The sequence below is a fragment of the Sinohyriopsis cumingii genome, chromosome 8 (genome assembly GCF_028554795.1).
Source record: "Sinohyriopsis cumingii isolate HCF-2022 chromosome 8, ASM2855479v2, whole genome shotgun sequence".
Classification (NCBI taxonomy): domain Eukaryota; kingdom Metazoa; phylum Mollusca; class Bivalvia; order Unionida; family Unionidae; genus Sinohyriopsis; species Sinohyriopsis cumingii.
Window position 1 is genome coordinate 109,483,838 of NC_142968.1, and position 17,229 is coordinate 109,501,066.

General features: G+C 35.5%; 1 protein-coding gene across 1 annotated transcript in view; it reads right to left on the bottom strand.

Annotated features, from left to right (window-relative positions):
• Positions 1-2,442: 2,442 nt before the first annotated feature.
• Positions 2,443-17,229, bottom strand: part of LOC149794363 (uncharacterized) — a 116,804-nt gene continuing 102,017 nt past the window's right edge. Inside the window, exons 14-16 of the mRNA XM_089968529.1 lie at positions 9,295-9,546; positions 8,675-8,828; positions 2,443-7,145 (exon numbers count right to left, since the gene is read on the bottom strand). Of these exons, the coding sequence (XP_089824655.1) occupies positions 6,952-7,145; positions 8,675-8,828; positions 9,295-9,546 (600 nt within the window). The 3' untranslated portion in view covers positions 2,443-6,951. The remainder of the gene's footprint in view (positions 7,146-8,674; positions 8,829-9,294; positions 9,547-17,229) is intronic.

Consider the following 17,229-nt stretch of genomic DNA (forward strand, 5'->3'; position numbering starts at 1 on the left):
CTACAACATGGGTGTCATTGATTTCTCAACGACACGAAAATAAGAGCCAGTAAAACACATTTCAGCATTACCGAATTTTATCAAAATGATTATAATAGGTCCATCAGGATCAGGTAAAACACAATTATTACTTAAGTCGATAATGTGATGGCTCAAGTGGGGCAAGTTATAGTTAGTAGCTCCGTCATGTGATGGTGAGTGATGTTATGATGTACTTAAAGATTTTAATGAAAATGCAAAATTGTTAAATGAAGATGGTGATTACATTATTAAATTTATAACTGATATTGATGAAGCACCGTCCGTAGATGAATTATATGGATTTATTAACAATCTCTTAGTATACGACGACGTAATGCTGGACAGACAAACAGATCCAGCGAGGTAGGCATATAAATACTGATGTGATTTATGTTACTCAGAGATATACACAAATACCTAAAGTGATCAGAGATAACTGTAATATTTTAGTTGATACACATTATCAGACTTGGTATAGTGGAGACTCGGATATGACTAAGTTCAAAAACTTCTTTTCAAAAGCACAATCTACTCCGCACGGATTTATAACAATAAATTTGCACGATCCTAGAACAAGATATCGTGTAGGTCTTGATAAACTATTTGGTTGATATAATAATTGTCTAATTATAGCAGCAGAGAGGGCGCGACCTCAGTGATACGTCTGTTGGATAAACAAAAACACACATACAAATATCCGCAAGAATAAAGTCACAAAAGAACTAAACCAATTAGAGAAACTCTCGGTAAGTTAGAGGTTTTGGTTTGGCGTTACTGACCTTTTTTTTCATTTTTTTCGTTTGAGGTTATAGTTTTCATAATGACGTTTCAGCAAAAAGGTCAGTTCTCCCTCTCTGCTGCACGCTGAAAGAGTTGTTTTAAAAAGGGGTTTGTATAAGCCTTTTACATGAATGAAAGCGTACAAGCATAATGCTTCACCGTTAAGTTAGTATATTTTGCAAACACTAACGCTGACAAGAAGTACGCTGTGTATACATAAGAGAGAAAAAATATTTGTGTTGACTCTTAAGTTTATTAAGTGCTAATCATCAACATTATAGAAAATATTCTAGTGATAAAACATCCACAAAATCTCTGCATACTCACTCAAAACAACATATTTGCCATAAATTTTAAACATTGTTCACTACCATAAATGAGCTACAAATTATGCAGCAACACACGTTGAAGGCTTTGGTAATTTACAAAATATTCTGAAATTTAAGAGATTACAAGTTCTAAGTGTTAAAGGAACATAATTAGTAACATTTCCACTAGTCTCCTAATCAATTTACGTTAAACTATTGACAAAGACGTAATAGGGATAGGCCCGATATTTGATAATAAAAACCATCATTATTATAGTATTGTCCAAAAATTAAAGAATTACCCATATTGACCTAAGAAGTTGTTGGAATGGATATATTTTTATTTTTGTCGCTGCGCGCGCGTGTGTGTGTGTACACTGGAGTGCTATGAATTTAATTAATGTGTAAAAATGTACTGGTAGCTTTATTCTTATTCGCGGTTTTTTCATCAACTCAAAATGTAAAAGTCTGAGAAGTCCTCAACTCTACAGATCTACTAGGCATCAAAGTGATATCAAATTTATTTAAAAGGATTCACATTTTTGTCGAAGCTGAATACAAACAACACGATTCAGTTACAATTCAAGGAAGTAAATTTTTGTTGTGTTCTGTCGTCACGCTTGTATTTATATTCCTTCATTTAAATCTTGATAATAATACATTATAATCTCATTATATTAAGATTACAAAGTATGAAAAAAGTAACGCGAGGACAGTAGGCCTTGAATTCAACCAAGGTTCCCTTTATAAAATAATAATAATAATAATAATAATAATAATAATAATAATAATAATAAGTTTATAATCATAATAATATCATATATTTATCAGAGTTAATAATTAGCAAACGAATAGTTTATATTGTGTAAAACAAATATTGTAAAACTTTCCATGTAATTGATAAACGGGCTACATGGTAAACATCTACCACACGAAGCGAAACAATTATAACTGACATTAGTACAAATTATACAGGATTAACACACTATTTTCACACAAACAAATTCCAGCAACCACTTATAAATGTTAGCAGTAGGACGGTACAATAAAATGTTTGTTGAGGTTTAAATTGTAAAATTATGAAATATTCCGTGCTTCTTTTATATGATGCTGCAAACTATCTCGTAAAAGTGTACTTCTCTAGTCAAACGATTTTTTTATAATTCTCTGTTTGACCTTTTGGTGTATATATATATATATATATATATATATATATATATATATATATATATATATATATATATATATGTGTGTGTGTGTGTAACATAGGAATAGATTATATATATATATATATATATATATATATATATATATATATATATATATATATATATATATATATATATATATATATATATATATATATCACATAGTCGCTACACTTTGCCTACAATTTGTGCAGTTTTATATTTTTGATATTATAGCATGTAAACATATGTAATTCTGATTTGTACAAATAAGCCCATGAAATTATTGTGAACTATTTTCTTTACTGATTGGCTGCGATCGTGGAAACACTTTTTAACACAGCCTTCTGCAATGTTTTTTTTTTCAACGCACGTTTTGGCGGCCATTTTTCAACTCGAATCGCAAATGGAAATTAAGGAAAATTATCTCGGCTGTCTGAATATGGACAATTTACCCCAGATGAGTTTGTTATATCATATATAATTCCCTAAGAAAGAACAACAACCAGAACTAAAACTAAAGGTACTGCTCATTTGATAGCAGCGTGGGCGTAGGGTGGTGGTGGCGGTATATAGGTAGCATAGAAATAGAATCCACCCTATTAACAAGCGTTGTTTAGATGTTACAGAAATAAATATACTCACCTCTGTTCAAAATGATTTTGTCGTAATAAAGTGTTCTGTTTATTCGGATGGACGCTTGTTCTTTGATTTATTGTTTGTAGAAAAGTACAATCTACTTTTACTAGTTCAACTTTGTTTGGGACTATATTTTATGCACAACAAATGAAAGGTGCACCATTTGTCAGAATGAATGAAATTATTCATTCTTCTTTCTATCTAAATAATTTCCACTAAAATAAAAAACATTATGAAACTAGTACGATTACAAGTACTATATTTTTGGCTGATCATTGTGGTGGGTAGATATTCACAAACTAGGTCTTCTATTAATTTAAGGTAAATTTTTTTCTGCGTTTATTCCATCACACACTGTAAATCTAAAGTTAGGTTTTTGTCTACAATGGTGATGTGTGATTTGTGTGATTTGGACATTTTTAACGTAGCTTTAACAATTTTTCAGTCATATCGCTACGATGTCTGCAGTGTGCCAGTTTATAGTGATGTCTAGCACTGGGGCATCATTCCGCAGACATGTAGCACGATGTCCCACCCAGTCACATTACCCTGACATCAGGTCGACCAGTCCTAACACTAACACTTAATGCTGAGCGCCAAGCGAGGCAGCTGTTAGTACCATTTTTGGAAGTCTTTGATATGACTCGGCCGGGGATCGAACCCACGACCTACCGCATCTGAGGCGGACGCTCTAACCACTAGGACACCGGAGCATGGTAATTGATTTATGAGTATCCCCTAATATGCTGCATTATCTGCATAAATAGATGCTGAAGAATGTCTCAAACACTTTTGAAAACAATTTTTATAAGGCGCGTAATCGATCCCTGTGGTACTGAATGAAAATTTCCTTACAATCTGAGACATTGCCTCTCATTTTCATAGCATATCTACTGTTGTGATAGGATGAAACTCGTCACAATGAGGGCTTATTCTACAGATTTTCAAAACAAAACCCCCGACTTTGTGACCTACAGCTGTTAGAACGAGATTTAGATTGCCTGCATGTGTCTACTGCTACTGCAATAGTCCCGGAAACTATGGTGTAGCAAGTAATAATGCGAAATATGAAATAATAGCATATACTTACACCCCATGATGTTCAATAAAGAAAACTAATTTGTATCTAACTGTTCGATTGTTATCTTTAAGGCTTATCCTCTGGAGTTTTTCCCACAATATAATACTGAGTGTCATCTCATACAAGCACTCAAGACTAGATTTGGCCAAGAGCAAATTGCTCTATTTCGCTGTAGAAAACTGAGATATGCTTTGAATGTATGCTTTCTGTAAAATCTGAATAAACTTGCCAATTCGTTCTGGTAAAGTTCGTCTCCCAGATACCTTACAAATAAAAGTTGGTTTTATCCAGACGTACGATTCAACGGTATTTACGAGGCATAATTGATTCCGGCTTTCAACACCTTTTGCTTAAAGCTCACCAGCCATATTCCAACATATTCCTATTTATATCAGATTTGCATTACATGATTAAAAATAGTTATACTCGCACAAAAGAACAAAAAATTATCAAATGTAAAGAAGAAATAATAATTTAATTACTCGAAATAGAAGTACACAAGGCTGTTACTTCCCTTAGTTACGATTTACCACCTATAGAGGACGCCAACCGGAAATGACGTACATTTATCCCTACAAGACGAAGTACATGCTTTTTGTTGTCGAAAAATACAACACTATAAACTATGGATAGAGAATATTTAGATGAAACTAGTGAAAACTAATTTACTGTTCAGCCTTATATCGGTATGCGTGCACTAAGCACTAGATTGTGTCGTTTTCAAAACTGTTCCATTGTTTCAATTTGTTTTGAAAATTCTCGTTAATACAGGTAAAACGAATCAATGCTAGCTTCCCTGTGTCGGCAGACTTTATTATAAAAAAAGATGAAAGAAATCAACACACGTAAAGAATCCAAAGGAACCGAACTTGACTTCTTTTTGTCGGCCGACTTCAAAACAAAAAATCGGCACACTAAAAAGATACCAAAGTCACGTTTGCGAGGTTGGTTTGCAATAAAATAACCTATGTATCTGATATCCTGTCGGTAAGTTTAAACAATGAGTTTATTGCTCCCTGCCAGTTGTGTTTATCACCCGGGCTTCTATTTGTTTGCCATATGAAATAATAATTGATGTTTGCAGGGCAAATAGTAAACACAGTAATAACTTGTTTGAATAATACTTTCGTAACCCATGCTAGCAAAAAGATTATCATTTGCACTCACATTGAATGTATTTTAAAATAATGACTTTTTTATTTACCAGATACCGACTTATAGTTAACCTGGATACAATACAATCTGGGCCAGTTTGCAATAAGTAACTTATCATGCGTAAATGGCAGGTGCCTTCAAGCAATCGGGTGATACTCTCGTCTCATTTGCGATTTTGTTATTTGACATAAGCGATACACACACTACACTAAGGATGCATACGCAAGCCGGCATCCGCTCCATATACGGAATTCGTGGATATATATGTTTTTAATATAATTTTCGCATGATGAAAAAATATGGAATATATGGTAACAATACAAGGTTAATTTCTTTCATTTTATTTTCAAACAAGTGTATGTTTATCAATTTATTTTGTACCGTGAGTGTGGGAGCAAAAATTAAACACAAAATTATTTCCTTTCTAATTTGTACGGAATAATGGAGCAAATAAGATTGACGATATTGACCAGTGATGACAAGTTTTCAATTTACGTGCGCACACACTAAGACAACTTGAAAAATAAAAACAAAAAATAAAATTAACTGGTAAGAGCTTCATATTGCAGAAACTAAATACTGACAAAATGCTGAACATTCTCTCTCTCTCTCTCTCTCTCTCTCTCTCTCTCTCTGTAATCTAGTATGTATTGTATGCAGCTGTGTTACAACGTGAAGCCTAAAATTAAGTATATTTGTTATAATATCTCATGTACATTATCTTTAGCAAAATGTATACGTATTATGTAGAATATTATCTGTTACGTATTTTTGTTTTATAAATGATTATTGATAATTTGACCGGAAGACTTAAATTGAGAATGTCATTGTGCAGATGCATATATTTTTAGCACAAAAAAATGTATACAAATATTTTAATTAGAACAAGCAAGATATTGCAGTTTGTGTTTTCTCTCATAAATATGTACCTTACCAAGTATGATTATTTTCTTTCAAAGAATATCAAAATAGCTTGTTCAAATTTAGATTTTTTTTCTAAAACCTATCTAACATAGCATCTACTTTTTTGTTGAAGAAAAAGAACGTACAAACTATGTTCAGTTTGGCCGAAATTGTATTTCGAGTTGGGGCTAATTGCCTTTGGGCCAAATTCACCTTAATCCGGCATAAATGATACAAGTTTCCCATCCCTCCCCTAATCGATCCCACCGATTAAATCCACTTTTTCTGGTAAACATTGTTCCTAGGAAAAAGAAAGAACGCTTTTTCCCATCATCACTCTTTTGGTTACATCCCTATGTAACACAGTACACCATATTTGCTGTACAAAAGCACGATCGTACGCTATATCACATAGACATTTACGTGGGGAAATTAAGCATTTGTATGGCCAGGTTAAATAGAACGGATAAATGTACGTCATATCCGTTTTTGGCACACGGAAACTACCGATTGTTTACGGAGATTGCCGAATATTTTTTCATTTTATAAAACGAAGTTTTAAGTGTAATTAAACATAATTGTGGTATGCATACATAACTAATGCGTTTTGTTTATAACTATAATAATATCACACGTTTGTACAATGTAGGTGACCTTTAATTGCCCATAACGTTTTAAGTAAGCAACAGTAAGTCCAATACCGTCTTTGGTTTACTGAGTTAGGCATTCACCTATCAAGTTTCATGAAGGTAAAGAAACTATTTTCGAAACACTAAGTATTTTCGGTGTCCACTGTTAATGCAAGCATAGAGAACAACGACAATCGCGACTATAACTCCATAGGCTTGTAAAATGCAAACGATGACATCAGAACATATCATTTAGCCTTACAGGTTTTCTTATGATTTGGCCAGTCTCTAGTTTGGCAATTTTTTCCACAGTAGTACACAGACATGCATCTTGTACAACGTTTCATGTCCGGAGCTTTTCTTGAACAACCTGAGCATACATTTTCAGGCGTTTCGGGTTCTTCAGTAGCATCTGAATGGCTTCCACTGGACTCGATTGTGCCTGCATAAAAAGGACAGTATGTCTGCTACAGATTGCAACACTTATTTGTGATGAAGTGTGAAGATAAATCACTGATAAATTTAATATAACGCAAATATTGCCATGAACGCCACATTTAATGTTTATTAAAATCATAAGTAATAAAATATGAAGATAGCTTGGGGCATTCGGTATGAAGGAATCATTATTAGTTGATCACAGGTGCAAAACCAACCGAAGCGGAATAGTTATATGGAGTTTGATGCGTGCGACAGAATTTGTTTTTCCTATTTTCTAAACCTTGTAAAAGATACATTGAAATTATTTTGGAAATAAAATCCAAAATCACACGAAGAATATTGATCCCTTTAGGAAAATGTTAATATTTGCCCCGAGACTTCATGTTGCACATTTAATATAATATAATGAAATCCATGCGATACGACTAATGAATAAAGTATGCTTTTAACATGGTCTTTCTATTTAACTGTACTTATGAAAATAATTTTCAAACACATGTGTCTGCTTAAATCTTTTAAACCGTCGATATTAATATCAGACAAAATGAAACACACTGTTACGTGATGAAACCTAGTGGAAATGGCTCTAAAGAAGACACATAAAAAAGCACATGAATGAGATATTTATAATGCACATTAATGATAACTGAATCTCTCGTACCTTAGCCTTTACTTCCATCTCTCACAAACTACTGTTGCCTACAAAGTGGACCAACATACAAACTACATCGTTTATCACAGGATATTGCTTCACACAAATTTATTAAAAACTGCATCAGCAGATTCTAACACTGCATGGATATTTCTACAAATATGATTAAAGAATTGATTTATCGAGATCAATATATAGATTCATCCAACAGATGTGACCTATATATATATATATATATATATATATATATATATATATATATATATATATATATATATATATATATATAAACAAAGGTGATCATTGTATGGTTCAGTAATAAGTATTATGTTACATTAGTTTTTGCCTGAAATGTTAATCAGTATTGTAATCAAGGTTTCGTGTTCAACATTTTTCGCATATATTAGTTTTGCATTTTGCTTTCAGGAATTGCATGTTAAATAGCTCAATACAGTGTAATAGTTATTTATGTAAATGTGTAAAGGATCCGAATATATAATAACTGTAGCCTTTTAGCTAATCTGTTGTTGACACCAGGCTGCATCAAAATGCTATAAGTCTTTGGAATCGGCTTGACAATTTGAAAACAACTGCTTAAGGCTCATACAAATCTTAATACATTTGCTGATTCTACTATAAATTATGACAAAAGCAAAAATACACTTCTGTCAAAGATCTACAAAGTCACAAGTGATAAATTAATAATGTTACACCCATTAAAGTCTTTAAAACAATTGTAACTTTCCATGCAAAGTCCTGTGGAAAATGAAAATATTTCCAACTGACATCTTCATGACCACGTGTCATCTTTAAATTCATACTAGGGCAAATGTGAAATATTAAAACTATTATATCAAAATGACACCTGTCGATGATACCTGTATAACTTTTGATCATACTTGGAGCAAACCTGCCAAAGATTGCATACAATGACTGGAGGAAGGAGCTAAATAGCCATTGATCTTTCTGATCCTCTTGTTGCGTTGACTTCAATGTGTTCAGTACTAGCCACTTTCGTAATAAGACAGCATCCTTGAAAATATAATATGAATTGGTACCTCCAGATAATGGTGTCATATTCATAATGTCTGTAAAAATTTAAAATGGTAATGTATTTAATATTTGTATTCGCGACTATGATTCGTTTCGCTCGTGTAACAATAGACAGGAATAACCCATATGGTGCAGAAAATTATTCGAGTTTAACTAACAGCATCTTGGTAAAATCTGGACCCAGATATACATTCACATTGTTATTTACGTCAATAAAATGAGAACTTCTTTATTACTGAGGCAATACAATTAATTTCAAACAAACATTGCAGTTACAAAAGAATGTTCTGTGCATTTTAGCCTACATCGATATAGCACTGACAGTTGAATGAAAAATGTCGGTTTTAAATTATTTTCAAAAATAGTATTGTAATTATTTTCCTTTGCATCTAAACGAATCACAATTGAGGACCTGTAATCTAAAATGAGTCATTATTTGGCTTACCACTTTTGTAACGTAAAGAAGATAACCATCTATCAGACCACGCATAAAGCAAAATGTATCTACTTCCATCCTGGTAATTTTTCCTTCCTTTATATACTGGTTGACTCTCTTAAAATCAACCCAGTGAAGACTCAGCGTTGGTTTGTTGTTGATGATGTGACATTTGTTGAAATACATGTAAATATCACTCGAATCATGACCGAACGCTTGGCCTGGTATTCTGTCACCGGCAACAACGAACAGAGCTCTAAACTAAAACAAAATAATACTTAATATGTGAAGGAATAATTGTTGGTTTGTTGCAAAGATAAGCGTTCTCTATAAAAGCATAATGACAATATTCTACAATGATCAATACCATTCTAATTTATTACTTGTTAAATTTCTTGATTTGATTAAAAACGATTATAATGCAGGTCATTTTTCTGTACATATTATTATTAAGATATTTATGTCAATTGTACGAGATCTACGAATGCGTGATAATCAAGATTTTGATAAAAAATTTCGTGACGAAAATATAATGTGCATTCTCAATTCAAACAAAAACTATAATTACAGTTATTGAAATAACAGATCATACGCCAGCATTGCCACCATACTGAATCGTCCGAATGTGTCAAGGGTATATTTCAGTTTTTATTGTTGCGTAAATGTCTCAATCTTCACCTGGTATGTGCCTGGGTTATTTCAAACAGGACCACATATTCAATCACACACCGTTACGAAGGCAATAGTTGCCTAATTTGCAAAGATATGCCTGAGACCAAATCTTTCAGAAGTTTAACAATCAGAAGTTAGGATGTCGAGCCAGTAAAACAACCTACCATCTAACATTCAAGATATGTGTCAGTTCTATATGTTGTCGAAACCATTGATTTCAGAAATGGATTAAAATAATCACAAAACCACATTGGCAAAAAAAATCAAATGGAAAGTCGCCAACCACTACAACTCGAATGAACATTCAGTCCAGTCGCTCGTCTAACCTGGAGCTGATTGATATATAACGCACACATAAGGATAAATACTGTATGTCACAATTGAAAATTCACTTGGAGTTTGACCTAAATCAAATCAATTACACTTACCATTGCAGTCTTATAAAAAAAAACAGAGCCACTCATAAGTTTTACATCTAACGCAAATTTTGCGCTAATATCTACCCAAGTAATTACATGTTTGTGATTTTATTTATTATTATTATTATTATTATTATTATCATTATTATTATTATTATTATTATTATTATTATTATTATTGTTGTTGTTGTTGTTGTTGTTTATTACCCTGACACACATTTATCATGATATTGTTTTTTCATCATGTCTTTGCATAACTCTGGCGGGGTATACTTTTTTTTACCAAATCCCGTGCTTACGTCCTTTGTTCACAACTTAGAAGTAGATCAAACATTTTGGTTCGCTTGACATGGACACAAGAACCAGCTCGTCTATTATTTTTGCACAACTTTGCATTGAGTAGGACGTAACTGGGGTTTTGCCTTACCAGCCTACCTTGCGGTCTTTACTCCCGTCCTCGCCGCTATCCAGCATGACCATTTAGCTCCACAGGTGGCGGTGATTGTGAAAACGATATAAAATCCTGAAGAGAGTAATGTATTCAGACAGGCATGTTTATAGCAGCGATCAATATATACACTGCCAAGCCTGCAACAATCAATATTGATTTGTTGCAATGTATTATGTAGCCTCTATAGTATATGTACATCGATCATTTTGTGCTAACAGAAAGAAATATACAGTCGAGTTATTCAATAGTCTCATATTGAAGAGACTGTCAGTGGCTGTTTATATACAAATGGTGCATGGCCACGAAACTATTGATTCACAAAGTATATTGAAGGAATTCTTGGACGTTTCAAAGGGCGTGTAAATCTTCCAAAGAAATGGGATGTCAAATACGTGGCAAACAAATTGAGAGCGCTTTATCGTTTGAATGCACTATACAGGCTCATTAAAGAAGAGCAGAAGGTGCTGCACTAATTCTCCCAAAAAAATAAGTATACGAATGGCATCTCAGCACAATTTCTTTTACAAAGCACATTACCACGATGTAATAGTGCGTATATAAAAACATTTCTAGACGCTCTCATCGAACACGAACGATCCCAAAAAGTGGATGACATTCACGTGGCAGATTAAAAAATACTAGGTATATGGGACGGTCGCCTGACAAAATTGACGTTGCTGTCGTACTCGACGATAACTCATTAGTTTTTATTAAGGAAGATTCCTTTCTGTAAAATGTTTTTATCAACACAGTAGAAAGATTTCTTTCTGGGTACTCTGAGATAGGCTTCAATTATTTGGCAATGGTTGAATTACAGCCTGGTGTTCGCCATGGAGACTACTAGTCGGAGTGCTGCTAACAGACATTGTAGCAGTGTTTTTGTCAATTAAATAAACGCTCGTGTGCATATAAATTAGAAGCTCTTTGGCATTGGGATGCAACAAATGAAAGCCTGGCTGACTTAAAAATACGAACCCTGGGGCAGTACCTGCAATTATGACTACAGTACAACACACACACACACACACAAATATTACTTGAGGAATTAGGGACACGAACTGGCCTGAAAAGTGACATCGGAGTCAAATCAGGTAACCAGCCTTGCGGAGCTTTTTATGAGTACTATAAAATATGCAGAAACAAATCAAACTAGTAAACACCTGTGGCTGTCCAAGCACAAGAACAAGCAGATGTAACAACAAACGAAATCAATGAAATAATCACCAGAACTGAAGCGATCTCAGTTTCTGACCCGGACAAAATACCGAAACTTCAGCAAACAATTTTCAACATGAAAAGCTTTGATAACAGATGTTTTGAATGGGCAATTATGCTAGTACTATACCCGGTCAGCGATAATCAAGATATCCCTCGAATGCACTGGGTAACCTCAACGTTGGTGATATTGAGTTTCTCGTGCAGGTTAGCAAAGCCACGCTGAAAACATTTGAAACACCTAACCAAGGTATCGCTGTTAATGTATTCACGAATGACAAAGGTTTTTATCTGCTGGTATTATCTCCTCATGGTCGGCAATAACGAATTCAGATTGATTAGCTGTTGATGAGGGAAATAAAAGAAGCGAAATCGATTTCGCACTACGTATGGAGAGAGGATCTTGGTCGGCAGCTTAACCGACATAGCAAACACAAGGGACAAACATATCAATGTATGCATTTAGAACTCAAGAACTCCTCATCAGTCACTACTTTTAATGCGATGGTATCAGTGAAAACCACAGTGCACAATCATGCCAGAGCCTGGTAAAAACACTGTAACATTTACAGCAGCAAAACGAAAGATGAAGGTCCCGTATATCATCTACGCGGATTTTCAATGCCTGAATGTTTCAGCAGAAAGCAGATCTCCTAACGAGGACACAAATGCGCCTGATATCGATCAAACAGTGCAAGGCGCAGAATAAATTCCATGCGGGTTTAGTTATGTAGCAGTTCGAATTGATGGCAAAACAGAACAACCAGTCATTTTTCATGCCCAAAGTACAAGCTCGCAGAGCACTGGTGCTCAAATTTAACACATCAGACGCAGTGGTGGTGTTCTTGAAATTGATTGAAGTCAAAGCGAAGTGGATTATATACCAGCTCAATTTATCATTCGCAAGTTTTCTGCAAACACTAACTTCCGAATTTGTGAAAAAGCTTTCACTGACAAGGTCCAAATGTCCTCCAGCGACAAGAGCAATGCTCTTTCTGAAATTAAAGAAAAAATCCCGGTTCCAACGTTTGTGATTACTCTCCCATCACTGGTGCACACAGAAGTGCCGTATACGTTGTGCATAATCTGCAGTTGAACATTTGTCCCAACAAAAAACAAAACCCTTGTGGTGCTTAAAAACCTGCGTACAAACGATTTCCACTTGATCATGCAATCAGTAGCCACGGCATCAGCAACATGTAAAAGGGTAGGATATTTCGGCAGGGACAATCGCAGTTTATCGACTCGATAGTCTTCGAATTCGTCCTTGGAGAAGTTATTGGGCAATCTGACGGCGGTGGCGGCGAACTTCAAAATCACTCGCTGATACTGTTCAACCAATACGGTGCTGATAACGAGGAAAGACGTGTATTTGTACGAGTACATGAACAACTGGAATACATTTGTTGAAGCTCAGCTGCCACTGATCGAAGCGTGTTATATTCATCATTATCACGTGAAGGTATTTCCTTTGACAATTACGAACATTTAAAGAATGTTTGGACTACGTTCTAATAACAAAATCTTGGCTACGATCTGTATTTACGCATGGAAATGTTGTTGCTCGCGGCCGTGTTTCGGGCATTTCGTGACGCTGTCATGCACTTTTCACGACTGGGTTTCGGACTGGATGCATTGTTGTCCAATACCAAAATCGAGCATGGGTATTGACCAGCAAAATGTTTTTCGACCGATCATTTCGTGGCGGATTATCCATGGCGTGTCATAGACACGCTGGTAGAAACAACCCCGACGTGTCCGAATATAACCCGCTGACCCCAACAATTAAATCATGTATGTAAATTCTAATAATTGGTATGAATAGGTCATGATTCAACCATTGCGAAAGGGTATATTTCATTGGATTTATCCTGCTTACACTGATCTGCAAAAAGAAGTGCACGTTCACAACACGGTGCAACGGACACTTGTTTGAAGTTAATCTAGAATATTATAAGCACTTACACGAGACCCACAACGATTATCCATTGGCCCCAGAAGCGCTGTCAGTGCCCGGTTTATAGCTGTCCCTGTATCAGTGCTTAATCGTTGATGAATTCAGCCACAAATACACTGACTTCACCAAACTTGTCCCGAGTCCCAGGACCAAGCACAAATATGCATTGCACGTGAGAAATCTGCAGTTGTACTTGAAACTGGAGAATGCGTGTCACCAAGATCCATGTGTGTGTGTGTGTGTGTGTATTTTAGATTTTTAATATAGCTTTAATAATTTTAGCGGTATTGCTACTACGTCTGCAGTGTGACAATTTATAGCATGTGTAGCACTGGATCATCATGCCGCAGACATGTGGCATGATGTCCAGCCCAGTCACATTATCCTGACACCAGGCAGACCAGTCTCAACACTAACCTCTTAATGCTGAATGCCTAGAGAGGCAGCTTCTAGTACCATTGATGGTTCCGTATGTTTAAATGAAAACTGATCTAGGCTTAAACGGCACCAATAAATTTTGTAGATGCCTGTGTTATTCCTTTCATGTTCTACAGAAAACTTTACACATTTTATCATTTATGCAGTCGGAAACCAGTTCATCTTTGTCAGTTCTCACATATACCACAGACGCACACCCACAAACTGATTTTGCGGGACAATTTACTTGGCAAATAAGTACCCAACAGAGTCTTACTGCACCAAAACACGTGGTCGTGTTATTTCAAAATGTAGTTCGAGATAACATCCAAACCCAGTGCAAGATGATATTTGACATCTTAGGATTACCTTTAGTTTCTTTGCGGTTAAACGGTAATCAAGAACCTTCTTATGAAATTCGGCTTGACTATACAATTGCTACTCCTCACATTGTACGTGCATATCAAAATCTGTGGTCATTTATGGACCGTCATCAAAATATGGAATATGGTCTGCAGATTTCCCTACAAGACTTTCGTACGTTGTACAAGATTTATCACTTTTCACTGCGACATTTGGAGTTGTTTAGGTAGTCCGTCGTTGATATATATTTTCATTTACTTGTAGCTCTTGGTGGCGCTAATTACAAATGTTATGTTCTGATACTTTCTTACAAAACACTTGTAGGAGGATGCTGGTATGAATGAGCGTATAAAATTAATAAACTTCATTATTAAACCTGTTATGTATTTGAATAGTAAAGTTCCATCACAAAGTGAATATCGACCTTACTCAGACTGAGTTGGAAATATCAATTAAGCAATCAAAATCGTGTGTGGGATCGCACTGAAGCTTTCTCCAGCAAAATTAACTGGAAATGTCCCCGTACACATGACAAAATCCAGCTTGCTCATTTTAATGTGCCAAAAGCGCAAGCCATCTCAGTAACCACAAAAGTCAGACGTGGCACAAATGCGAAAGACTTGTGGAATATTTCCATTCCTTGCATCCATTCCATCGTTGTTAGCAGCAGCGGTTTCCAGCGATTGCAATAGCTACAGCGTTAGGAGCTGTCGGACCTCCATTAGGAATGGCTATACAAAGGCAGTCGGTGGTCGCATAGCGCCTAGCGGCTGCATAAAAAGGTCAAGACCGTCGATTGCCAAGCACTAGACGTCGAATACCATCGGGCAAAGGTCTTCGACTACCCAGACTGATTAATCTTGATTTATTCTCGATTGCAAAATATATAAAACATTTGTTTGTGTTTATATACGAGATTAAATTTCATCGGTGGTGCCACACACACGCGCAATTGGCATCGCGAATCTGGATTCATCAACAGGCCCTGGCAGTCCCTGATTTGCGTACGTGGCAATGCCTAAAATAGTTTGTATTTGGACTTTTATGAACTTGCACCTTCATTAAAAGTGGTCAATTATTCATCCCGGGATACTAGTGCACTGCACGATGGACGTGGAAGACAAAGTCGTCTGTCGCTGCTTCATTCGTCTATGCCAGTACAAAGACATTGGATGGGCCCGTATGCGGTCATCTTGTCATTAAAGAATTGCGTGAACTAGAGCGCTCACCTCCCCTCAAATACATATTGATTTCACATTAACGTGTGTGCGATATTATTATATAGCTATGTCTATCAACATTTAAGTCGATACTATGATTTTACTGAATTTACCACCAAGATTGTTGCTGGTGTCGATTCAGGTGAGCTAGTGATTTTTAAAGTTCGAATTCACAAACTGAAAACATTAAATATTAAAGATATTATTGTCAAGTTAAAGTCGCTGTCGCAAAGAACCTGGCTGAGGTCACTAAAAATGCTGTAATCCGAGACAGTAGTATGTCGGTTACGTTTATCAAGGATCTTGCTGATACAATCTAAATTGCAACAAGATGATACGTGCAAGAAGAAAACACTCACGTGCCCGAACCAACAAGCGTGGTAAGATAATGGTTTCAAGTTATAGGAATATTATTCAAAGAAGGCGGAAAATAATACGATTGACTTGCAAGAATTAGCAAATGCTCGACTTGTTTTCATTTTTTTAGCCGATAATGGTGTTAATGAACATAAAAACCACACGTCGGACATACATTTTTATCATAACTGGAACTCAAGGTATCTGCGATCGAATGGTAATGTGGATAAATAATAAACCGTATCTTGATTTTGGTTTTGAACCAATACTATCACGAATTCAGAGGCCGCATACTGTGGATCACTATTCTTATACAGTTGCCTTATAAACATCCTTAGTCACCGGAGATGAAATTCAGTTCGAAGGAATGAAGACTTACCCTGATGGGTTCTTAACCATCTTTGGGAATAGTGTGTAAGATTAGATTTTATACGTGATGGATTTTGACTGCGGAATTTACCAGCTAGCAGCGGATGTTAAGATCGATACAAAAATTTCCTCTACTTCTCGAGGAATATCTACGTCAAAACAGTGTTACCTAACCCTCGTAAGAATTGTATAATTTTGTTAAAGGCCAAGTATAAATTGCCATTTGGAATCATCTTGATGTATTACTACTAACTCGAGGTCAACAGGAATCATCACATGCTTTGACTGTAGCGCCAGCTGTAAGAACATTCCTGATTTTGTCAACACTGGTGAAGTGGCGTTCACAGATGTATCCACTTTTTGTTAGATTCACCAAAGAATATTTTACACCAGCATTGACTCAGTTGAGACAGGAAACTATATTGACTGTTTGTCAACAAGGAAGAACTTGTTCAGGCAACAGTTAATGCAGGAAGGCCATCGCTGGATGTCAAAGGTTTTGTC